Raw genomic sequence first — 26,669 nt, forward strand, 5'->3', positions numbered from 1 at the left:
GAAATGCAGAAACAGACCTCCATGATCAGCTACGCTCGGGACGTCCTGTCACAGCCACTGCTCGAGACATGCTGAATCGTGCGGATGCCATTTTTCGTGTCGATCGGTGCATCACAACTCGACAACTGGCTCTACAGTTGTCGGTCAGCATCGGAAGTGCGTCTGCAATGGTCGAGACTCTCGGATATTCAAAGAGGTGCTCACGATGGGTTCCACGAATGCTCACAGCGGACCACAAGATTCAAAGAAAGGCCATTTCATCTGAATTGTTAGAGCGTTTCGAGGCCCACGGAGAGGCCTTTCTGTCACAGATAGTTACAGGGGACAAAAGCTGGATGCACCACTTTGTGCCAGAAACAAAAAGGCAGTCCATGGAATGGCATCATCCTCATTCGCCACAAAAGAAGAAATTCAAGACAACCCCTTATGCCGGAAAAGTCATTGTAACAGTCTTCTTGGATTGTCAGGTGTCATTCTCGTGGATGTGATGCCAAGAGGGTCAACAATCAACTCACAAGGGGAGGCCGCCAATTGTGAAATTCAGATTCGATTCATACTGCGCATAATAAAAGCTCATGGCCAGAGGTGTAATGTGGCAAAGCACCAAGATGCACTTCTCAGCCGTTGTCGAGAAAATCGACAGTTAAAAGAAACCGTTGCGGTGAAATACTCTCTACGATTTATAATTTTCTACAGCGTCGTGGCGCAGCGGTAAGCGCTCGGGTTCGTAATTCGAAGGTCGCCGGATCGAATCTCGCGCCTTGCAATTTTTTTTATTATTAGTTTTTTGTAATTCAAATATATATAAATATATATAAACTGTTAATGAATTGCTTATGCATGTTGGTGAAGGCGGATCGCTCTCCAATTGTACCGCCTCAATTTTTCCGTTTTTTTAACAGGGTGTACCAAAGCTCTCCCGTCCGCATTGATTTTCGACGATGTTATAAGTTGTGCTAGGGACCGCATCTACCTTCTTTCGAAGTTAGCAGGCAACTACGCTGTTATGCGGCGGCTCGTTTCGGCCCATTCAACACCTGTCCTTCAAGTGTAACGAGCGAGTAACGGAGTTTATATTTCATACCTGCCGCAGCAAATTTGTGTTCGTGGTGTCTCTATTCGAACATTTGACTTACGCTATACGTATTCGTTTCCGAATACCGTTTCTACGTCTTCCGTTAACTATACGTGGTTAACATTATGAAGACAATTAATAACATTTGTGAAATACAACTTTGTTTGCGGAAAACATGATGATGTTCGAAGTCGCCAGTTTTTCCACGACAAACGACTTTCAACAACTTATTATATGCATAATTGTTGCAACTGATTGCCGGGAATTATATATATGAATCACAATAAAACAAATACTAAAAAAAAGGGTTGTATGGTGCGAGATTCGATCCGGCGACCTTCGGATTACGAACCCGAGCGCTTACCGCTGCGCCACGACGCTGTAGAAAATTATAAATGGTAGAGAGTATTTTACCGAAACGGTTTCTTTTAACTGTCGATTCTCTCGACAACGGCTGAGAAGTGCATCTTGGTGCTTTGCCACATTACACCTCTGGCCATGAGCTTTTATTATGCGCAGTATGCATCGAATCTGAATTTCACAATTGGCGGCCTCCCCTTGTCAGAGGCATATGTGAAGACTCTGAATAAACTCAAGAACCATTTCTGGAGTGTCGATCAGACAAGAATCGAGTAGAAATCTTGCTCCAACAGGATAATGCACGCCCACACACAAGTCTGAGAACCTGGGAACATATCGCCAAATTGTGTTGGAGATCATTGCCTTATTCCCCTACAGTCCAGACCTGGCACCCTTGGGCTTCCATCTCTTTGGGCTGCTTAAAGGTTCCCTACAGGTAACACACTTTGAAGATGACGAGAGTGTCAGTCGTGCAGAGAAAACATGGCTACTCCTACAGGACAAGAGCTTTTACCAGCAAGGAATACATGCTCTTTCACAACGTTGGCATACGACCGTAAAACGTGATAGAGACTACGTAGAAAAATAGGACATGGGCAAGACATGTTGATGTATATTGTCACCAAATTCTGACTTAACAATAAATATGTTCTGAGAAAAAAGTGGGGCATTAATTATTGAATGACCCTCGTACATGGGTTGCAATGTAGTGCAACATCCGGCCATAAAGATAATTCTATAGACTGCCGGCCGCAGGGGCCGAGAGGTTCTAGGCGCTTCAGTCTGGAACGGCGCGACCGCTACGGTCGCAGGTGCGAATCCTGCCTCGGGAATGGATGTGTGTGATGTCCTAAGGTTAGTTAGTTCTAAGTTCTAGGGGACTGATGACCTCAGATGTTAAGTCCCATAGTGCTCAGAGCCATTTGAACCATTTTTTTCTATAGACCAGCTGCCATGGCTAAACAGTTGCAAGCCAAAGCAGGGAAACGAGACTATTTTGGTTCAGCAATTAAGCTGTTAAGAATTGGTTCTACTGATCAACCTGATAGTTGTTATCATCGAAGATTCCCTACGTCTGTGGTCATATTAATAACACAGAAAGGTGTATTGTGGCTATACTAGCGAAATATGCTTAACTTTAAGCTATAACAGTCCGCCTTCATAGGTGAGTGGTCAGCACATGGCTGAGTGCCACGTGAGAGCCTGAGTTTGATTCCTGGTACTGCCAGGAATTTTTGGTTGGTGGGAGGATTCGAACAGAGTGCACTCAGCCCTGTGAGGCCAACTGAGGAGCTGCTTGACTAATCAGTAGCACTTCCAAGATAAAGGGACTCGATCATGACCTTGGAGCAGTGTGCTGACCACATGCCCCTACATACCACATCCAGTGATGCCAAATGGTTCAAATGGCTCTGAGCACTATGGGACTTAACATCTATGGTCATCAGTCCCCTAGAACTATTTAAACCTAACTAACCTAAGGACAACACACAACAGCCAGCCATCACGAGGCAGAGAAAATCCCTGACCCCGCCGGGAATCGAACCCGGGAACCCGGGCGTGGGAAGCGAGAACGCTACCGCACGACCACGAGATGCGGGCGATGCCATTGGCAGAGGGTGACACGGTGGTCGGTCGGCCCGACTGGTCTTTCTAGGATCAGAAGGCGGAACTTTACCTTTCTTAAGGTACAACACACATTAGCTGACAAACCCAGCAGTGTTCGGATATTCATTTTGCCAATTTTCTTCTAGAATCGAAAACAATAAATAAAGATTATTTGCAGTGAAGTATCGAAAAAATTTCATTGCCATGTATTCCTGAAAACATCTTTGAAATTATGAAACAGGCTTACAAGGAAAGATAGATACTGTACAATTGTGTAAGTGCTGTATACAGATTAAGAAACAGGATCCCAAACAGTTTATATCCTGAACGCAGCTACTTGGCGTGTGTACAATGCGATTCTGTAAACAGCTCTATGGCAACGCTTCTTATACCTCTATAAATGGCTGTAGTTTTCTCCTACAGTCATTTGTGCTTTGTAGTTGAAAGCTGTCAAAAATGCTGCAAGGTGTCAGGAATATATTTGACTGGTTGTAGGAATGTCTTAGTAGTAAAGAATAAATGTATTAAAACTTCAAACTTGATGCAGCATTCTTTCACCTACCTCAGTGTTTATGACGCCATATCTTTTAAATTACGATAGGTATGTGGTTCTTACTTCGAAAGCGTTCATTGCCTGACACTAACGGATGCGAGTGTGTGAGAAAAGAAAAACTGACAACACGGTGATCGATCTGGCAACGCTGTGTTGTTCCACCTCCACAGACTGGTGTGCTCATCCCTTCCAGATGGTCAGTCCGAGTTTCAACTGCGTACAGCCTTCACGTAATTTTTTGAGAGCGCCATTAGTTAAGTTCTGTTTTTGTTGTGTTACGAAAATGGCCCAGCGGAATTTAGAGCAAAGATATGCAATCAAGTTTCGTGTTAAGCATGTAGATTCCGCGAGTGTGACGTTTAAAAAGTTGAAATAGGCCTAAGGGGAACATTCCTTATCAAGAGCACAAGTTTTCCACTGGCACAAACCATTTTTGGTAAGCCAAGAACGCGGTGAAGATGAGCCTTGCTCAAGGCGACTTCAGCTTCAAAAACCGACGAGAACGTCGAACGTCTGCACTCTTGTTGTGAGAGCAACCAAATGTTTTAAAAAGATGTCCTTGAAAGGCTCAGGAAAAGGGTGAATCTAGTGAGACCGGACGTTGCAGATAACTGGATGCTGCGTCATGACAACGCCCCATGTCACAAGACCACTTTCACCGCGGAATTTTTTACCTCAAAAGGAATTCCTGTTGTTCCACAGCCTCCCTATTCACCGGATCTGAGTACTTGTTAACTTTTTTCCTTTCCAGAAATTGAAAAGTGTCTTAAAAGGACGTCGTTTTGGGACTCTGGTGAACATTCAAAAGAACGTGTGTAAGGGGTTCATTACTATTCATTAGCGCATTTGAGCAGACGTAATTTCGATGGATTGCTCACATGCTGCCTGCGATATGGAATAACTATGCTACACTAGAATCGCAGATCAGAGCGGTGTTGGCAGTACGTCCAGTTTAGTAGCTCGCAGAGAGCAATCGAGTTTTTTAGCTCGCACAGAGCACTAAGTTATGGAGTTCGGACAGGGCAGTGCAGCGGTTGACTTGTGTTGGGCCGGTCATGCAGAACGATGGCGGCGCCTGAGCCATGTATATATATATACTGTTCTTTGTTGCCGCATACATATGTTAACTGCCACAACTGATTTAACCACAATTCTAATGCTAAAGTCCCATGTAATTCCTTGCAAAAATGTTTCAATAATAACTTTTGTTCTGAAGAAAACTTTTGCCAGTCATTAATCTGAGTTTAAAGATTTCACGAATTTTTCCTGTGCATACTCACGTTAATTAAGCGAAAGGAAATCAGTTGTTTCCCTACAAATGAAAGTCTAGTGGCCAGCATTGCACTAGGCTGTGCCAAAAATTTCTTATAGGTGCAGATATATAGATAGCGTTATCCGGCGACATCACTGTGAGATAAGAATTTTTCAGTTTATTCAGGATGATTTCACAGGGTCATGACGCAACGCTGCTGACGTCAAAACTTATTTATCTCGATATGCAGTCAGTCTTTAATGGAAGGTCACAATAAAACTAGAAATTATATTATTGGAACGAAATTTTTCTATTGGGAACTTAAACGACATTTTTCTGTCGGGAGGTTACACTAAATGTGAATATTATATAAATATTTTTCTGTTTGGAGGTTATACATGACTGGCATGTTAAAGGCCCTATTAGTTGAGGCCTTTCAGCGATGTTACTAAGGCTGGGAACGACAACCCCGCTGGTGTAAAGCTGCCGAAGGAAACTACTTTGAATGCGACAATATTGTTGTTTGAAAAAAATAAAAACTTTGGTAGATAAAAAAATCAGTCATTACTTTTGTCACAACCCTCGAATGTGTACCAAGTTTGGTTGAAATCGACCCAGTGGTTGAGATGTGGAGAAAAAAAAACCGTACACACATCTATTTTTATAATATGCATTGATTGAATAACTAGGAAACGTTTAGTAAGATACAGTAAGATTTGTGCACTTCCTATAAAGTTTTTTATTGGTGCACGACATGTTATCAGGCTCGGGTAATCAGTTATATTAAACAATGGTGCTTCTGGAATCTTGTCCCTCCACTCACTGGATAAATTTCTACAGATGGCCACTCCGTATGTCCTACAAAATATAATGTAAAAGTCGTATGACTAGGGCATCCCATCGGGTAAACCGTTCGCCGGGTGCACCTTTTTCGATTTGACGCCACTTCGGCGACTTGCGCGTCGATGGGGATGAAATGATGATGATTAGGACACTTCTCTGTTGTTAATCTGATGTGTTCATGCAAGTTCAGTTTTTCATCCATGTATACGTCCAAGTAGCGGGTTACTGTCGTTCTCTTTATGTTGTTGTTCTCTATCTTATTGATGGATTACGTCTGAGTTGTCCTTTCAGAAGTGTGTATGTTGTTTTGTTGCCCGCTAACTTGAGCTTGAGAGAGAAGGAAACGTAGAGAGAGAAGGAAACGTAATAGGTGAATATGAATTGGGGGTAAGAAACGAAAGAGAAAGCCACCTGGTAGAATCTTGCACAGAGCTCAACTTAATCGTAGCTAACACTTGGTTCAAGAATCATAAAAGAAGATTGTATACATGGAAGAAGCCTGGAGATACTGACAGGTTTCACATAGATTATATAATGGTAAGACAGTGATTTAGGAACCAGGTTTTAAATTGTAAGACATTTCCAGGGGCAGATGTGGGCTCTGACCACAATCTATTGGTTATGAACTGTAGATTAAAAATGAAGAAACTGCAAAAAGGTGGGAATTTAAGGAGATGGGACCTGGATAAACTGACTAAACCAGAGGTTGTACAGAGTTTAAGGGAGAGCATGAGGGAACAATTGACAAGAATGGGGGAAAGAAATACAGTAGAAGAAGAATTGGTAGCTTTGAGGGATGAAGTGTTGAAGGCAGAAGTGGACCTAGTAGGTAAAAAGACCAAGGCTAGTAGAAATCCTTGGGTAACAGAAGAAATACTGGATTTAATTGATGGAAGGAGAAAATATAAAAATGCAGTAAATGAAGCAGGCAAAAAGGAATACAAACGTCTCAAAAATGAGATCGACAGGAAGTGCAAAATGGCTAAGCAGGGATGGCTAGAGGACAAATGTAAGGATGTAGAGGCTTATCTCACTAGGGGTAATATAGATACAGCCTGCAGGAAAATTAAAGAGACCTTTGGAGAAAAGGGAACTACTTGTATGAATATCAAGAGCTCAGGTGGAAACCCAGTTCTAAGCAAAGAAGGGAAAGCAGAAAGGTGGAAGGAGCATATAGAGGGTCTATACAAGGGCGATGTATTTGAGGACAATATTATGGAAATGGAAGAGGATGTAGATGAAGATGAAATGGGAGATATGATACTGCGTGAAGAGTTTGACAGAACACTGAAAGACCTGAGTCGAAACAAAGCTCCGGGAGTAGACAACATTCCATTAGAACTACTGACGTCCTTGGGAGAGCCAGTCCTGACCAAACTCTACAATCTGGTGAGCAAGATGTATGAGACAGGCGAAATACTCTCAGACTTCATGAAGAATATAATAATTCCAATCCCAAAGAAAGCAGGTGTTGACAGATGTGAAAATTACCGAACTATCAGTTTAATAAGTCACGGCTGCAAAATACTGACGCGAATTCTTTACAGACGAATGGAAAAACTAGTAGAAACCGCCCTCTGGGAAGATCAGTTTGGATTCCGTAGAAATATAGGAACACGTGAGGCAATACTGACCCTACGACTTATCTTAGAAGGTAGATTAAGGAAAGGCAATCCTACGTTTCTAGCTTTTGTAGACTTAGAGAAAGCTCTTGACAATGTTGACTGGAATACTCTCTTTCAGATTCTGAAGGTGGCAGGGGTAAAATACATGGAGCGAAAAGCTATTTACAATTTGTACAGAAAACAGATGGCAGTTATAAGAGTCGAGGGACATCAAAGGGAAGCAGTGGTTGGGAAGGGAGTGAGACAGGGTTGTAGTCTCTCCCCGATGCTATTCAATCTGTATATTGAGCAAGTAGTGAAGGAAACAAAAGAAAAATTCGGAGTAGCTTTTTAAAATCCATGGAGAAGAAATAAAAACTTTGAGGTTCGCCGATGACATTGTAATTCTGTCAGAGACAGCAAAGGACTTGGAAGAGCAGTTGAACGGAATGGATAGTGTCTTGAAAGGAGGATATAAGATGAACATCCACAAAAGCAAAACAAGGATAATGGAATGTAGTCGAATTAAGGCGGGTGATGCTGAGGGAATTAGATTAGGAAATGAGACACTTAAAGTAGCAAAGGAGTTTTGCTATTTGGGGAGCAAAATAACTGATGATGGTCGAAGTAGAGAGGATATAAAATGTAGTCTGGTAATGGCAAGGAAATCGTTTCTGAAGGAGAGAAATTTGTTAACATCGAGTATAGATTTAAGTGTCAGGAAGTCGTTTCTGAAAGTATTTGTATGGAGTGTAGTCATGTACTGAAGTGAAACATGGACGATAAATAATTTAGACAAGAGAAGAATAGAAGCTTTCGAAAGTGATGCTACAGAAGAATGCTGAAGATTAGATGGGTAGATCACGTAACTAATGAGGAGGTATTGAATAGGATTGGGGAGAAGAGAAGTTTGTGGCACAACTTGACTAGAAGAAGGGATCGGTTGGTAGGACATGTTTTGAGGCATCAAGGGATCACAAATTTAGCATTGGAGGGCAGCGTGGAGGGTAAAAATCGTAGAGGGAGACCAAGAGATGAATACACTAAGCAGATTCAGAAGGATGTAGGTTGCAGTAGGTACTGGGAGATGAAGAAGCTTGCACAGGATAGAGTAGCATGGAGAGCTGCATCAAACCAGTCTCGGGACTGAAGACCACAACAACAACAACAACAACAACAACATCTTCAGCTTGTTTGTGTTGCACCATTGTGTTATTGTTTGCAGTGCGCCACTCGCCCTCTCCTCTAGCTGGGCTCTGGTATTTGCTGTAATGACCACCAGTAGGTCATCTGCATAAGCGACAGCTCCGTCTGTCCTCATATCCCCATCCAGCAGTTGAAGGAGGGGTTCAAAAATTATGTCCCAGAAGATGGGCTCACAGATCGATCCCCGCGGACACCCTTAGATAATTTTCCTTATTACCTTCCGGTTGCCCACACGCCATTCCACTATTCTGTCCCTGCAGTAGTCTAATAAACTGTTGTGTAGGGCTGCGGTTACTGCCATCTGGCGTAACCTCAGAAACAGTGCTGGCCAACACAGGTTGTCAAATGCTCCTGCGATGTCGATCATGATTGCCAAAGAGTATGTTTTGTCTGTGTTTTGTGTAATTTCTAGAGCTCTGTTTATTGCATCATCAATGCTTTTTCCTTTCAGAAATCCTAATTGGTGAGGACTCATTCCAAGTAGGGTTCTGTGAGTCTGATTAGGACAACATAACACCCAGTTCCTGAGTGGAGAAAATCTCCGACCCAGCCGGGAATCGAACCCGGGCCCTTAGGATTGACATTCTGTCGCGCTGACCACTCAGCTACCGGGGGCGGACTCCTACGAAATGAAGTCGAGAGAGTGCCTGACAACCTGTACTAATAAGTTTGTATGAATTTTCAGTCGTATTTGCTTGCAACGCAACCTCCTTTGTGACGTGTGCTGGTGTCCTGCCGGCAGCTGGTGCACCAGGAGTCCGGTCTGTGTGCGCGGCGGCCGGCGCCACGTCCCAGCGTCAACCAGCCGGCCGGCCCCGCGTCGCTGGGGCCTTGCGGGGGCGGCAGCCCGCGCGCGCACCTGCTGGCCGCCTTCGTGATGCCGCGGCCGGGCTCCGAACCCGGGCCGCTCGCCACGGACGAGGCGCTCTGCCTGGAGGCGCCCGAGAGGCCGCAGCGCGCCCTCGCCGTCGTAGCGCTCGCCGCCTGCTCCGGTCTGAGCCGCCAGCGGTGGCGGTACAGCCAGAAGGTGCGTCTGCCTCTCCTTCCCTCTTCCCCCTAGATTTTCCTTTCAGTCCAGTAAGACATGCCACTAAAACGACCTCAGCTCAAACAAGTCTGCAGAAGATTATACGATGTTTTTTCAAAGTGCCCCCACATTCTTACATAGGTGTGCATGCAAGTGGAGGACCACGGGGCTCATAAACATCCAGTGGTCAATTTATCAAAACCATTTGTACACTCTTAAGACACAAAAAAAAGACGCACCATGAAAGAATTACCCGAATGGGACGGAAATTGGCTGACTTGATGTACATTTACCGACAATGATTACTGTATGATTTATTCAAAAGTTCTACATCTACATCCATACTCCGCAAGCCACCTGACGGTGTGTGGCGGAGGGTACCTTGAGTACCTCAATCGGTTCTCCCTTCTATTCCAGTCTCGTATTGTTCGTGGAAAGAAGGATTGTCGGTATGCCTCTGTGTGGGCTCTAATCTCTCTGATTTTATCCTCATGGTCTCTTCGCGAGATATACGTAGGAGGGAGCAATATACTGCTTGATTCCTCGGTGAAGGTATGTTCTCGAAACTTCAACAAAAGCCCGTACCGAGCTACTGAGCGTCTCTCCTGCAGAGTCTTCCACTGGAGTTTATCTGTCATCTCCGTAACGCTTTTGCGATTACTAAATGATCCGGTAACGAAGCGCACTGCTCTCCGTTGGATCTTCTCTATCTCTTCTATCAAACCTATCTGGTACGGATCCCACACTGCGGAGCAATATTCAAGCAGTGGGCGAACAAGCGTACTGTAACCTACTTCCTTTGTTTTCGGATTGCATTTCCTTAGGATTCTTCCAATGAATCTCAGTCTTGCATTTGCTTTACCGACGATCAATTTCATATGATCATTCCATTTTAAATCACTCCTAATGCGTACTCCCAGATAATTTATGGAATTAACTGCTTCCAGTTGCTGACCTGCTATATTGTAGCTAAATGATTTGGGATCTATCTTTCTATGTATTTGCGGCACATTACACTTTTCTACATTGAGATTCAATTGCCATTCCCTGCACCATGCATCAATGCGCCGCAGATCCTCCTGCACTCCAGCACAATCTTCCATCGCTACAACCTCTAGATATACCACAGCATCATCCGCAAAAAGTCTCAGTGAACTTCCGATGTCATCCACAAGGTCATTTATATATATTGTGAATAGCAACTGTCCTACGACACTCCCCTGTGGCACACCTGAAATCACTCTTACTTCGGAAGACTTCTCTCCATTGAGAATGACATGCTGCATTCTGTTATCTAGGAACTCTTCAATCCAATCACACAATTGGTCTGATAGTCCATATGCTCTTACTTTGTTCATTAAACGACTGTGGGGAACTGTATCGAACGCCTTGCGGAAGTCAAGAAACACGGCATCTACCTGAGAACCCGTGTCTATGGCCCTCTGAGTCTCGTGGACGAATAGCGCGAGCTGGGTTTCACACGATCGTCGTTTTCGAAACCCAGAGATTCCGACAGAGTAGTTTTCTAGTCTCCAGAAAAGTCATTATACTCGAACATAATACGTGTTCCAAAATTCTACAACTGATAGACGTTAGAGATATAGGTCTATAGTTCTGCAGCTTAGTAATGTGTTCGTCCATCTCTGCCCTTTACGCAAGCGATTACTCAGCTTGGCTTGACTGACAAAAGATGTGGATGTCCTCCTAAGATCGTGCATAATTCTGACCGACTGGCACGTTAGATCGTCAAAATTCCGAGATGGTTGGTGGGCCCTGCCCATAAAGCTCCAAACGTTCTCAGTTGGGAAGAGATCCAGCGACCTTGCTGGCGAACGTAGCGCTTGAGAAGCAGTACAAACTCTCACCGTGTGCGAGCGGCCATTATCTTGTTGAAATGTCAGCACAGGATGGCTTGTCATGGAGGACAACAAAATGGGGCATAGAATATCATCAACTTGCCGCTGTGCTGTAAGGGTCTCGTAGATGACTACCAAAGGGGTCCTGCTACGTAAAGAAATGGCACCCCAGACCATCAGTCGTGTCTGTCAAGCACTATGGCAGGCGACAGTCAGTTTGGTATTCCACTGCTATCCATAGCGTCTCCAGATACGTCTTAACTGGTCACTGGGTCACAGTTCAAAGCGAGACTCATCACTAGACCACGGATTTTTAGGTCGTAAAAAAGTGTGTTTTAGGCACCTAAAATAGGCTCCTTCAGTAGCTCATTTAGGCTATATAAAACCTAAAATAGGCTCTAATAAAAATGATGCAGAGAAAATAAAAATAAAGTAAAGTACACGGTGTTGACAGTATGAACATCTTATTAGTCATTAAAACAAGGAGAATGAATATTTACATAGTTACAGAGCACAACAATCTACAACATTAATGTTGAACATAACTCCAAATATTTTTGAGTTCCTGCAAGATAAAGATCTCCATAAAAAAATGTGGCAATGGTTTAATTAATACATTCGTAGTTTCACATATTCTGACCATAGTTTGCTTCACAATAAATAACCAAAATCTTTTCTGGTGAAAAGCTGTGGCGTTTGTCAGTCAGAATCAATTTATACGCTGAAAAAGAACGTTCTATATCAACACATGTGACAGGGGCGTACTTCATTTTCGGCACATGTTGGACAGGAATGTTGCAGTCAGGAGTGCTGGATTTTTCATTAAGTATGTCGGCAGCTGCACACAACTCCTTCAGGCCAGTATTCTTCTGCAAAACCGTTTGCATTTCTGCCCGTACTTTTTCCCCTACTTCACCTGGCGCTGCATTAATTTTCATTTTGACTTCTTCAAGCAAAGAAATATTGTCGTAGATAGGTCTCCCTGAGCCTTCTAATTGTGAAATAATTTTTGCCATAAATGTGTAGTGGGCCCTAATGTAAGATAAGTCCCGTTTTAAAGAAGAATCTTTCAGTAACTCCAGTGCTGCAGTTACGGATGCAGTATCCTCCGGTATATTTTCAACCACCTTCTGGACAGCTGAGAGATGCATACCATAGTATTCTGCTGCTATCAGCCACGTGCCCCAGCAGGTGACAACAGGCTCTGGTGGCAATGGGACATCTGGAAGCTGTTCTTTGAATGCCTGTATTCTTGAAGGTGCCTTACAAAAATTTTCTTCACCATAGATATTACTTTATTTACTTTAGGAAATTGTAGCCTTACGTGCTCTGCTATGCGGTTGATCCCATGCACTACGCAAGTTACGTGCAGCATCAATGGGTAGAATACTTTTAATAGTTGAAACGCTGCTATCATATATGCAGCAGCATCAGCGACGGCCAGAAGCACCTTATTCTCATCCACTCCGTTTGGGTATAGCACCTTAAGCCCATTGTTCACAAACTGTGCTATTGTTTGTTGGTTAGTTTTTGAGTAAATCAAATGAGCCCTGGATGGAGCATCTGGATCTAGCTTGCCAATAATCAGGTTTGCAATGTAATGGCCAAGACTGTCAGAAGTTTCATCCACAGAAATCCGTATACAAGATTCTCCAACATCTTCTCGGATGTAAGCTGAATCCACATAATTCTTACGTAAAGTTGACTCTGCAGGAATACACTGATGGCAGTACTTCTCAAGAAAACCTCTGAAAATAGGGTTTTCTAGTTTCTGAAAGGGGATGTTAGCTGCCACAAGTGCATGACACAAATCACTGCAGAACTTGTTTTTTTCCGGAGGATTCACCAGATTTATTGGTTAAAAGAGTTTGCTTCAATTTTGACTTTCGTTCAACATTAGCTTTATGTGGGATTCCATCTGCATGCTGAGTTAAGTGAGATTTCTTAACACTCGAAACCTAATACGAGAGAAAAGGGAAATGCAGTTTAGAATCGCATATAAAGAGTATTTCGTATTACTAAAGGATAGCGATAAAAAAGAATCCTAAGTGACAGGAAAATAAGAAGTCTAAGAAAAACATCAACTAACCACCTTGTTGCATGCTTGGCAGAAAATAATTTTCGCATCTGTTGTATAATGCGGAAAATCTTGCAGCCACTGCCTTATATGAGTAGACTTTGAACTAGCTGTTTTCGGCATGGCGTAGTATTCTCATACAGAAACTAGAATTTATTTTGCACTTGGAACGTCAGTAACACTTAACAGTCGGTCGCTACACAATGTACTGATTTGTTTTCGCTGGGAAAAAGTGAACAATGACCCCCCCCCTTTTTTTTTACTGCGGTGCATGGGAGCGGTAGGGGAAGTACCGTACTCGTTGCTGGACATATGGCACCTGACAGATGGCCGCCCCTTCTGAACAAGCGAATGGAATCTACCGGTGCTTCAGATGAAAACATCTCACTACTGGCAAATTATTTTTCGAACCGGAAAATTCACGTATAATATCTTTCAGGAAACAAAGTAGTTTGAGAGGACTGCCTGTAGACAGCAGCGAGAAAATGCGCGAAGGGCAGTAATTTAGCTGTAGAGGGCGTCTACGATTAACATTGTGATTTTTTAATCCGTGCTCAGCTTAAGACCTATGAAACCGGTTCTTTGCGAAAATACACAGCTGGTCTGAATCCTACGAACTAAATATTTTCAAATATAACATTTAGTACTCCCACGTTCTATTCTAATGTGTAACTCAAATCTTTGACCGCTTCCCATTCGCTTACCGAAGTTAAGCACTGTCGCGCTCGGCGCGTAATTGGATGGATGACCATTCAACCGTGCCGAGTGCTGTTGGTAGTAAGGCAAGCAAAGGAATTGTAAAAAGTCTCTAACGACCTTCGCCTTCGACGAGACGTAAAGCCCTAAGTTTACTTCCTTTTCTAATCTTTGAAAACACAAGAACTATATGTCAGATTAACGAAATAGGTACTTTTTAGGATTTTGATGCCGAAATAGGCAAAATTAGGCGTCAACGTCGAAATACGCACTTTTAGGTCCTATAGAACTAACGGTATTCAGTTTAGTTAGTCATGAATCGCATAAGTACCAACTTATATGCAAATTGGGGCTTAGGAAAAAAAAATAGGTTTTAACCTAAAGATCCGTGATCTATTTTTTACATATGAATAATAAAACACCTATAAAGAGTACTTGGTATTAACTGGGATAGCTACGTAAAAAATAAAAAAAAGACCGAAATGTTAGGCAAATACGAAGCATGAGCGCATATCAGCTAGCCACCTTGCTGCACGCTGGGCAGAAAATATTTTTTTCCATCTGTCGTATAGTGTGGAAAAACTTGGAGCCACTGTCTTATATGATGAAATAGGCACTTTTTAGGATATTAAAGCCGAAATAGGCAAAAATAGGCACTAACGTCGAAATAAGCTTTTTTAGGTCCTATAGAATTAACGCTACTAAGTGTAAATAGTCATGAAACTCATAAGTACAAATTTTTTTGCAAATAGGAACTCAGGAACAACTTAGGTTTTTACCTAAAATCCGCGGTCTACTCATCACTAAAGACAGTTCTACCTCAGTCAACGAGGCCAAAGGCGTGTCTGGAGGCACAAGCCATCCTGAGCTTACATTTCAGTGACATAATGCCATCTGCAAACAGCTAGAGTTTCTACTGCTTGTCTTTGTGCCTGCCAGACCCTGTCTTCACCAGTAAGGTCGCTGGATGTCTCCCCAATTGAGAATGTTTGGAGCGTTATTGGCAGGGCCCTCAAAGCATCTCAGGATTTTGATGATCTATCGTGCCAATTGGACACAATCTGTCACAATATCCATCAGGAGGACATCTAACAATCAATGCAAGCCAAATAACTGCTTGCACAAGGGCCAGAGGCAGACCAATGCATTATTGACTTGTTCAATTTGTAAAGCTCTTTCTCTTGAATGAATCATCCAATTTTTCTAAAACTGTAATCATTTGTTTGGCTGTAAATGTGCATCATATCTACAGATTACTTTCTGATTTGGATAATTCCCTTTTCTTAGTGAGAGTGGAGAAGATCTTGGAGATATGTGCAAAAGGGTCATCCTGGCAGCAAGTAAAGTAGGGCTACTCATTAACAAATAAAAAAAACAGCTTCCAGGCATCTCAGAATGTATAAATATAGGTTCCGTGTGGTTTTCAATGGTATCTTGTACCATTCTTCCTGCAAAGTAGTGGAAAGTTCAGATAATGATGAATGAGGTGGATAGCAATCGTGCACCCCTCTTTCAAAAGTAGACCACAAAGGATCTATAGCATTGGGATATCGTGACTGTGGTTGGCAGGGAAGATGCAATAACTCATCCTCGTGGTCACAAAACCGATCCTGGACAATGTGAGCTGTGTTATAAGAGGATCTGCTGTCTTGGAACACAGCATCACCACTGGGGAACAAATAATTTACCATGGGATGGACCTGATCTAACAAAATGGTCACATAGATCCTCTTACAGAGTAACCATGGGGCCTGTGGAATATGTTGATATGGCTGCCCAAATAGTCACTGAACACCTGGCATGTTTCACTCTTGGGATGTAAACTCAGCCACAAGTTTAAAACTGTGAAATTCATGGAGAATAGTGGAGGATGAAAAGTAAGAGTCTCAAAAATAGCAAGGAATTGTACATTCTAGTTCTTTCCCTGGAAGATAGCACATGTGAACAGTGCTTCAGCCTGACTAGTTGCAGAGAATGTTCCATTCAAAGGCTGAGCATGCCTACTGCCTAGAACGAACTCAACAGGAAGTTAACTGCGGTAAAACAGAAAGGGGAAAAATCTTGCATTGAGGAAACAAATGTCAGAGACAATGACTGTTTCCAAATTTAGACAGAAATGACCAAAACAAATACTATGCCCTCCATTCACACACTTCCAGAACTGTAATACACAGACTTGTTTTGATAAATGTAGTCCTAAGTAAAATACTGATAATGCTGAGTATGCACAGTGATTTTATATTGTTTAAATTATGATGGTTTCAAAGTTGTTAAATTGATTGCATGGTACGTATTTCGCAATTTTTCCAGTGATGTATTCCTCTGATTTGCTTTCTCCTGATATTATGCTATACTGATTTAGTAAGCAGTGACACACACATATCATTAATTTATTATTATTGTGTGAAAGTACCTATTACTGTTATTAAAATCCTAGGCAGCTATGGTGAGAGAGTGGAGGAAATCACTGTGGGACATCAACAATCCACAGTGATAGTAGCGTACACACTTACTAACAACAGAAACACTTTGGAGAGGGTATCCCCACCTGCCACCCGCCCCAAAAGAGACGTAGAATATGAAGCATATTTGGAAAATTATCCTAAACCATGAACACACTTTGATGTCCCCTGGAATCGAGTCCTGGGTCTAAGCCTGTTTTTATGGGTGACAGAACTGGTCCAAACTCAAAAATAAAGTCCTAAAACAATTTTCCCAAAATTACTAGTTGACCAATGGGCCCTTTCATTTGTGTCACTGCTTAGTGGTGTAGGCTCCCTTTGTGTCGACATCCATTGCTCATTTCTTATTGGTTTTATTTTTCTTCATTGTTACTATATGTGCAACGTAACTTGGGAGCAGAGGAATCTGTGGAAGCCAGATGACTTCATGTTGCCATGTATTGTTTTGACCTGTTGGCACCTTCAGTTAGAAAACAATACAGCTGCCTGCAGCATTGTAGTAGGCATTGTGAATGCAATGTGTATTCTCATTTGCTGCTTGCCGTGCAATACCTGTCCCACAGCAGCCCACTAGCTAGGCAACAATCACATGCTTATGTTTCCAGCATCACCAAAAAATGACATGTTATGCAGGGCAACTCAAAATGTGCATAACAACTACAAGTCACTATAGCTATTTAATGTCTCATGATACATAGTTAAGAATTGCAAAGAATGTAAAAGTTTCAAACGTGAAGCACTGCTTAAGTGCAATGAACCGGAAGCTGATACATTTTTAAATCAATGTCTTCAAAACCTTTGAATCGTTCATACTGAACCTGAAGAAGCTGTGTTCTGCTCTTGCCCATAGATCTCTGCACCTGATTTTCAAGATTTTTTAAAAAAATTTTTAAACTCTCTTTTACATTCTCTATAATTCTTACCACTGGATCACTATGTATTAAAAAGTTGCAGGCATTTGTAATGCTATATTCACTTTCAATTTCCATACATTGTGCATATAGTACTCCACTAACTGCATTGCTGACATACATAGCATTCAGAACAGTCTCCTGCTTCAGCGATTTTATACCTGTCATTTGGAAATTTTGCTGGCATCGGAACGAAGTTAGTTATTCAGCTGATTGTAAACAATGAAAATAGTGGAATGGTGTCCCATTATTCCATATCACCTACTCAGAAAGACAATGGTTGTGGTTTATTCACGGCAGAGCACCACTTACATCTTGTGCAAAATTACTTTGAGTTTAATGAGCAATGGATTGGTTGAGGACATCGAGTAGCATAGCCTCCCCATTTGCTCAACCTTTCTCTCAACTTCATGTATAGTGACATTTAAAAGCATTTATGTATTTCACACCCATTGACAATGTGAGCACATTACAGAAGCATGTGTGACCAAATTCGAGGGCAGCCAGAAGTGTTTGCCCAAGATGACAATTCTTTGAGAACAACACTGAACACTACGTACACAAGGGTTGAATGAAAAGTAATGCCTCCACCTTCGTTAATTGGGTTCAAGTGGGAATATTTTAATAAATCAAATGCAGAAATAATCCTTTGAATGTGATCTTTAATTACTAATATTCCCTTTTCCACATAATCACCAGCCAGTTGGATACATTTCTGCCAATGATGAACAAGTTTTCTGAAGCCGTCATGGAAGAAGTCAACACTCTGTATCCGCAACCACAGTCTCACAGTTCTCTCAACGTTTTCATCAAAAGCATAATGATGTCCCATGATTGAATGGAGCAAGTGTCTCCTTCATTCTCATAATGCAACAAGAGTTCCTGGCAAATTTCAAGTCCGTGTGCTTTCATTTCAGGATTCAGTATCCGGGGTACCCATCATGCACAGATCTTCCAATAGCCAAGCAAAGCAATAATGTGAGCCACGTGTTCTTGTGAAATGCTGATTGTGTTGCAATTTCTCTCTGAGTGATACAACGATCATCCTGAATCAATCTGTCGACATTTTGCTTGTGAAACTCGATTGTTGCTGTCATAGGATGTTCAACTCTTTGTCTGTCATGCAGGTCAGATGTTCCCACCTGAACATCTTTAAACTTATTCGCCCAATGACACACAGTATTCACATCAATACAATCACCATAAACTGCTTTCATTCTCTGATGAATCTCCTTCGGGGTGACTCCTCCTGCTGTCAAGAATTCAGTGACTGCACGTTGCTTAAATCACAGTGACTGACCTGCTGCACAGTGTTCCATACTTTACACTGTAAAAACACAACCATTCAATGCTAAGGCTTCCTGCCAACTGGAGCTGTAGAGAAGAGGCTACGGACCAAGCCAGTACCTGCTGCATACCAATGCTGCCAACTTTTGAAGAGTTATGAAGGTGGAGGCATTACTTTTCAGTCATGACAGACAGCTATCATAGAACAGAATGACCCGTATCTCAACAAGCATTTATTTCCTTACAAACGTTCATACAACTTTTGTCTCCATTTTTGACTACTATTAGCTCCTGTAGGAATACAGAACACTTGTTTTTAAGAAACCTGTACTTCAGAGTCACCAAAATTAGTGGAAGTTGTAGGAACTAAGTTGACATGACTGAATAGCCACACATGTTGCCACATCACTTAGGGGGATTGGGGAGTCAGCGCCGGTGTGCCAGCCAGGCTGGATGTCGTTTTTAGGTGGTGTCCAACATCCGACTAGGTGAATACTGAGCTGGTAGCCATACATTTAGTCTAATGGCAGCGTCTTTCATTAGTAATCATAACATCTTGGTCCTGGATTTGAATCCCGCTACTTCTTAAAATCTGAATAAAAGTCATCATCGATGACAGCAAAAGACTTACGGCATAAGAAGTCGTCCCATTCTGCCAGCAGCCATGTCAAAGAGAATGGAGGGGCACACAGAGGTTCAGGGCACTCACTTGCCCTTGGGGTGGGAAACTGCCCCTAAAAGGCAGAAGAATCAGCTGTGATAAATGGTGTAAGAATGCAGAAGGCAATGGAAACCACAACATTAAAGACAACATAACATGTATCCACAGGACATGTAGCCTGTAACTGAAAATGTGTCATCATGATCTCTCCATTGGCAAAACATTCCAGACTAGTCCTGCTTTCAGATCTATGGGAGGGGACTCCCAAGGGAAAGGTGACCACGAGAAAAAGATTCAATAACAAATGAAATGATAACATTCTATGAGTTGGGGTGTGGAATGTCAGAAGTTTGAATGTGGTAGGGAAACTTAAAAATCTGAAAAGGGAAAAGCTCAGTCTAGATATATTGGGTGTCAGAGAAGTGAAATGGAAAGATGATGAGGATTTCTGGTCACCCGAGTACAGGGCAACATCAACAGCAGCAGAAAATGGGATAAAGGGAGTGGGGTTTGTTATGAGTAGGAAGGCAGGGCAGAGAGTGAGTTACTGTGAACAGTTCAAAGATAGGATTGTTCTCATTAGAGTCGACAGCAAACCAACACTGGCAACGATAGTTCTGGTACATGTGCCAACATCTCATGAAGAAGATTGAGAGGTAGAGAAAGTAGATGAGGGTACTGAACAGGTGACTCAGTACACAAAGGGAGATTAAAGTCTAATAATCATGGGGGATTGGAATGCAGTTATGGGGAAAGGAGTAGAGAAAGGATCATGGGAGGATATGGGCTAGGCAGTAGGAATGAGAGAGGAGAAGACTTGACTTCTGCAATAAATTTCAGATGATAACAGCAATACTCCATTCAAGAATCACAAGAGGAGGAGGTATACTTGGAAAAGACAAGAAGATTTCAGTGAGATTTCATCTTCGTCAGGCAGATATTGGACTATATATACGAAGACAGTAACTTGTTCTCGAAAGAACAGTTACTGTTGATGATCGTGCAGCTTTTCCCTGGAATAAATGATGACTAACTGACAACCTCAGCTGCTGACAGGTGTTATTAATTTACCTCGATGTGGACAGTTGAAAATGTGTGCCCCGACCGGGACTTGAACCCGGGATCTCCTGCTTACATGGCAGATGCTCTATCCATCTGAGCCACCGAGGACACAGATGAAGAGCACGACTGCAGGGATTTATCCCTTGCACGCTTCCCGTGAGACTCACATTCCCAACTGTCCACAATTTTACATATGTATTGTACCTTATAGACATTTGCCCACGCACTCATTACTCACGCACGCTTTGGCGATTCCTGTAAGAGTTTGGGCAACCTGTGCGCATTCGCACAGACGAAGGTCAATGGCTGGGTAGCCTTTAACTACATATACGAAGACAGTAACTTGTTCTCGAAAGAATAGTTACTGTTGGTGACCGTGCAGCTTTTCCCTGGAATAAATGATGACTAACTGACAACCTCAGCTGCCGACAGGTGTTGTTGATTTACCTCGATGTGGACAGTTGAAAATGTGTGCCCCAACCGGGACTCGAACCCGGGATCTCCTGCTTACATGGCAGATGCTCTATCCATCTGAGCCACCGAGGACACAGATGAATAGCGCGACTGCACGCTTCCCGTGAGACTCACATTCCCAACTGTCCACAATTCTACATATGTATTGTACCTTATAGACATTTGCCCAGTCTCATGGGAAGCGTGCAAGGGATAAGTCCCTGCAGTCGCGCTATTCATCTGTGTCATCGATGGCTCAGATGGATAGAGGGTCTGCCATGTAAGCAGGAGATCCCGGGTTCGAGTCCCGGTCGGGACACACATTTTCAACTGTCCACATCGAGGTAAATCAACAACACCTGTCAGCAGCTGAGGTTGTCAGTTATTCATCATAGATATTGGACTGTTAGATGTACCCGGGGGTACATAGAGACTTGAATCACAATTTGGTAATTACGAAGAGTAGGGTGAAGTTTAAGACACTTCTCGGGAAGAATCAATACACAGATACTCAGATACTCTTGAAGTTCTCTGAGGCTATGGCCACTGTGATAAGGGATAGCTCAGTAGGCAGTTCAGTTGAAGAGGAATGGACATCTCTCAAAAGGGAAATTGCAGAAGATGGAGAGAAAAACATAGGTACAAGGAAGGTAACTGTGAAAAACCAATGGATGACAAATGAAATACTTCAAACAATGGAAAATCCAAGATGGATTATAACAATATTACGAAAAGGGTAGTTGCTACTCGCAATATAGTGGAGTTGTTGGGTCACAGATAGGCACAACAAAAAGACTGTCAGAATGTGAACTTCTGGCCAGTAACACACACACACACACACACACACACACACACACACACACACACACACACACACACACACACACCGAGACCACAGCCAGACTGCAGCAGTGCATGATGGGAGAGGCAAACTGGTGGTGGGGGTAAGGAGGCTGGGGTGAGGTGGAGAGGGGGAGGGATAGCAAGGTAGGGGTGGGGAACGGTAAAGTGCTGCTTGTGGAAGCAAACAGGGATGAGGTGGAGAGAGGGTAGGGCAGCTAGGTGCAGTCGGGTGATTAGATGGAGGGTTGGGGAAAGGGGAAGGATAGCAAAAAGGAAAGAATCATCAGGAATGCAGCAATGGAAGTGTGAAAGGACTGCTCCTGTTCTCTATAGGGAGAGCAGCACTTTGTGAATGTTTGCTGATAACACCACAATGAACAGGAAGTAATTGTCTTTCAGTGATTATTTGAGGATACAGGATGACTTATATAGAATTTCTATTTGATGTGATGAATGGTAGCTTCCTCTAAATGTAGAAAAATGCAAGCTAATGCAGTTGAGCTTTCTAAAGCCACACTGATTTGTAGACAGAACGTTCCTTTTTCAAGGAAATATATCATATTCAGACTGAGAATATGTTCGGGAATTCTGCAGCAAACCCATGTTAAGGATATCGGTGTGTAATTTTGCGGGTCCAATCTTGTACCCTCCCTAGACACAGAAGTTACCTGCGCTTTTTTCCAGTTGCTTGGGACTTCACACTTGGTGAGAGATTTATGGTAAAGGCAAGACAAAAAGCCCATGCCGAAGAGTAGCTTTGCACAACTGAAATGAAATTTTACCCAGGCCTGGCAAGACGTTTAATTTCAACTCTTTCAGCTGCTTCTTGATGCTTGGGCCATACGACAGTCATGTGATGGTTAAACTATGGTCTGTCTGTGCTGTCCCCCTGTGTGAACGATTTTTTCAACACAAAATTATAAATTTCAGCTTTCCTTTCACTGGTTTTTATTGCCACACCAACTGGCGATGAGTGACTGGACAGAAGCCTTCAACCCATTTACTGAATTTATGCAGGACCAGAATTTTCTTGGGTTCTCAGCAAGTACTACTAACTTTTGCCTCTCAACATTTCCGCATTCTGTTTTGAACTGAGAATGCAACAGTCTCTGTTTCCTCAACATTTCCTGAATTTTGTTATAAATCACCTAGGATCTTTTCAGTCCTTAATTCACTTACTGGGCACATATTTCCCCACAGCAGGATTGACAGTCAGTTTAAACTTTGTCCATAGTCCCCCTATTCGAACTAAATGATGGCCACTGATTGTGTAAATAGGATGCTACAACTGCCTATCTGCTTGTAGCAGCATACATGCTCTCATAGCCTCCTTGATGGATTTATTAACTTTGGTAACCATTCTCACTATGATGTCATGATCACTAACTCCTATCTCTGTACGGGCATCATCAATAAGGTGAGGCCTGTTTGTAGCTGTACGGTCTAAAGAGAATCAAGATGAGGCTTAGAAAGCAAATCTTAGAAGAAAGATTATATATTGGAATGGATTTCAAAGTTAGGCAATGGAAGTAGGTTGAAAATCTAGTGGTGCATAGAATGTGGTATATGTGTGAAATTGCACACCATGCTATCTGTATTGGTGATAACTGCATTTTACAGTTAACTTATTGGGTTTGTAGGTGCCCCAGGAAGATTATAGATTAGATTAGATTAGTACTTGTTCCATAGATCATGAATACGACACTTCATAATGATGTGGAATTTGTCAGGTTATTACATTACACAAAATATTACATGACACTTAATTTATTTATTTATTTATTTGTGGGGGTTGGAGAAATTACCCACTTACTATATCCAAAAATGCATCTAATGAGTAGAAGGAGTTGCCATTAAGAAATTCTTTTCATTTCCTTTTAAATGCTATATGGCTATCTGTCAGACTTTTGATGCTATTAGGTAAGTGACCAAAGACTTTTGTGGCAGCATAATTTACCCCCTTCTGAGCCAAAGTTAGACTTAACCTTGAGTAATGAAGATCATCCTTTCTCCTAGTGTTGTAGCCATGTACACTGCTATTACTTTTGAATTCATTCAGATTGTTAATAACAAATTTCATAAGTGAATATATATATTGTGAGGCTACAGTGAAGATGTCTAGCTCTTTAAATAAGTGTCTGCACGATGATCTTGGATGAGCTCAGAATATGATTCCATGCGAAAGCAGAGAATGAAAATAGGCGTGGTAAGCTAATTTACTCAGATGTATATCGCCAAAATTTAAAATGACCCTAATAGCATAAGTAGCTGAACTCAAACATTTCAGCAGATCCTCAGTGTGTTTTTTTCCAGTTCAACCCACCCCTCATCAGTGCACACACCTAGAAATTTTGAATATTCTACCTTCGCTACCGATTTCTGATCGAAGTCTATATTTATTAATGGTGTCATTCCATTTACTGTGTGGAACTGTATGAACTGTGTTTTGTCAAAGTTTAATGAGAGCCCATTTGCAGAGAACCACTTAAAGATTTTCTGAAAACATCGTTTACAATATCACCAGTTAATTCTTGTCAGTTGGGTGTGATAGCTATACTGGTATCATCAGCAAAAAATACCAGCTTTGCATCTTCATGAATATAGAATGGCAAGTCATTAATATATATTAAGAACAGCAGAGGACCCAAGACCGAACCTTGCGGCACCCCATTCTTGATTGTTCCCCAGTTTGAGAAATCACCAGATTTTTGCATATTATGTGAACTGCTTATTTCAACTTTCTGCACTCTTCCAGTTAGGTATGATTTAAACCATTTGAGGACTGTCCCATTCATACCACAGTACTTGAGCTTATCTAGACACTTTCTATGCAGCTACGAGGTTTTAACAAAGTAAAACTGAAACATTTGTCTTTATTAGACTATCACACTGGTAGCTTATGAGTTAAGAGAGTGGTAAAATACTAGTTTTAGCCACTACACCAGTTTATCGCCTCTGAATACATATTTCACAAGTGATCTCTCCCAAGTGTATGAGTTCCCTTTGCTGATTTCTACTGGGAACAAAGAACAGCATTTAGCTCTAAATATGGCTGTTGTATATGTTGGATATGAGCTGTTCTAGCCCATCGTATCTTACACCTTACAGTGCTAATTTTTCTTCTTTGAAGTAACTGCCACTAGCTGCAAGACATTTGCTGCCTAATTTGAATGACTTTGTTCCAACTTTTGGTTAGTCAATCCCACTACAACCTATGTCCCAGTAACACCCTTTTTGCATAGGACCTTGCTTTGGTCTTATTCAACCCTAAATCTTAAAATTTTAGCTCCTCAGTTAATTCAACAATTTTAACGACACTCTCTCAATTTCCTTTGTACCACTCAGTATAAGAATTTACTAATCTTATATTATTTAAAGTCATTTAAATTTCTGTGCCCCCTCTATGCAAGTACCTCAGCTAGTTGTCAACTGAAAAGTTTTTTTCTCTCAAATGCTTGGCGTGAGAGTTAATACAAATCCTCTGAGGTTAGGCAAGACAATACTTCAGAGTGAAATGCATTACAAGGACTGGCCTTTAGTAACAGCACTCTTCATTTGATTTCCAGAACACACTTCTTTTCGGACACTCATTAGGCCGAAATCTGCTGTATCATTTGTATACTTCCTACCCTCTCCCCAAATCCTGGTTTATGTTGTACCCTTTATGCGGTAACCATTTGCATTGTCATTTCCTTATTCATAAACTCTTTTGGGCAAACATTTTCACATTTGTCCATGCACCTCATCCTTAACATTTCTCTAAAATTTCATCCAGTTTTGATCTATCATTTTAAAATAGAATATTCACCAACTTGTTCCTGCAAATTACTAATGTTAATTTCAAAGGAGTCAGAGACTCCTAAAATGAAAAACTTAATACTCATTCACTAGACCTCTGTTATATTTTTAGGTCACAGTTATGTTTTATTGATAGGTTCCATCTCTTCATAACCTTGTGTCTCTCTAGTTTTACACTTCTTTTTATTTGAATATTCAGTCAGTATTTTCTTTTTTGTTATTGACTAATCCAGTATATATTTGGTACATCTCACCTAGATCTATAAGTTTGTTTTACAAAAAAAAAAAAATGTTTGTTTACTTACATGACTAATTTCTACTTTCTATGTTGCAACAGACACTAGCACTGGAGCACCCATCAAGTGGTCTTTGTCTCACTGTGTCTGATGATTCAAAGTCACTTGTCACTGCCAAGTGTGATGGCGGAACTAAGCAGCAGTGGACACAACAATCCATGCCGTGGAGGTGACAGTGATGACTAACTGCAATGGAAGGAAACAAGCAAGCCTTCTCATCCCAGACATTTCATCTGGATCTCTCTCTGATGAGCACCAGACAGTGTATATTGAATAATTTTTTAAGTGTACTTGTCAGAAACTGATGACAACCCACTGGCATACAATAATGTTTCCTGGTTGTTGATAACATCTGGACGTTGGCAAAATGAATCAATTTTATCAACATTTTTTTAAGAAATGAAATGCATAAATGTAAAGAAAAGTTACTATAATTTCTTCTCATTGCAAAACAATACTGCCTTATTGAGACACACTGAAGGATTATTACACAAAAAGGTGGGAAGCTACAAATAGGTGAAAGACATTTTAGCAATATCAGGGCGTTCATAAGATATGTTAGTGATATAACAACAAATCAGTGTTACTGAACATCATGAAATACTAGTAGAGTAAGGTGAAAAATCAAAAAAATTCCGTGGGCAACTACAAATATGATAAGTCTTTCATGTTTACCTACAAAATTGCAGAGCTCATTTATTATTGGTATCTGAACATGCAACCCATGAAAGAGAACCAT

General features: G+C 41.7%; 1 protein-coding gene across 1 annotated transcript in view; it reads left to right on the forward strand.

Moving 5' to 3' along the window:
* The window catches only part of LOC126234319 (polypeptide N-acetylgalactosaminyltransferase 1-like), a 402,153-nt gene extending 375,795 nt beyond the window's left edge, over positions 1-26,358 (forward strand). The window contains exons 11-12 of the mRNA XM_049943004.1: positions 9,244-9,528; positions 25,972-26,358. Of these exons, the coding sequence (XP_049798961.1) occupies positions 9,244-9,528; positions 25,972-26,103 (417 nt within the window). The 3' untranslated portion in view covers positions 26,104-26,358. The remainder of the gene's footprint in view (positions 1-9,243; positions 9,529-25,971) is intronic.
* Positions 26,359-26,669: the final 311 nt, after the last annotated feature.

Source organism: Schistocerca nitens, chromosome 2 (genome assembly GCF_023898315.1).
Source record: "Schistocerca nitens isolate TAMUIC-IGC-003100 chromosome 2, iqSchNite1.1, whole genome shotgun sequence".
NCBI lineage: Eukaryota > Metazoa > Arthropoda > Insecta > Orthoptera > Acrididae > Schistocerca > Schistocerca nitens.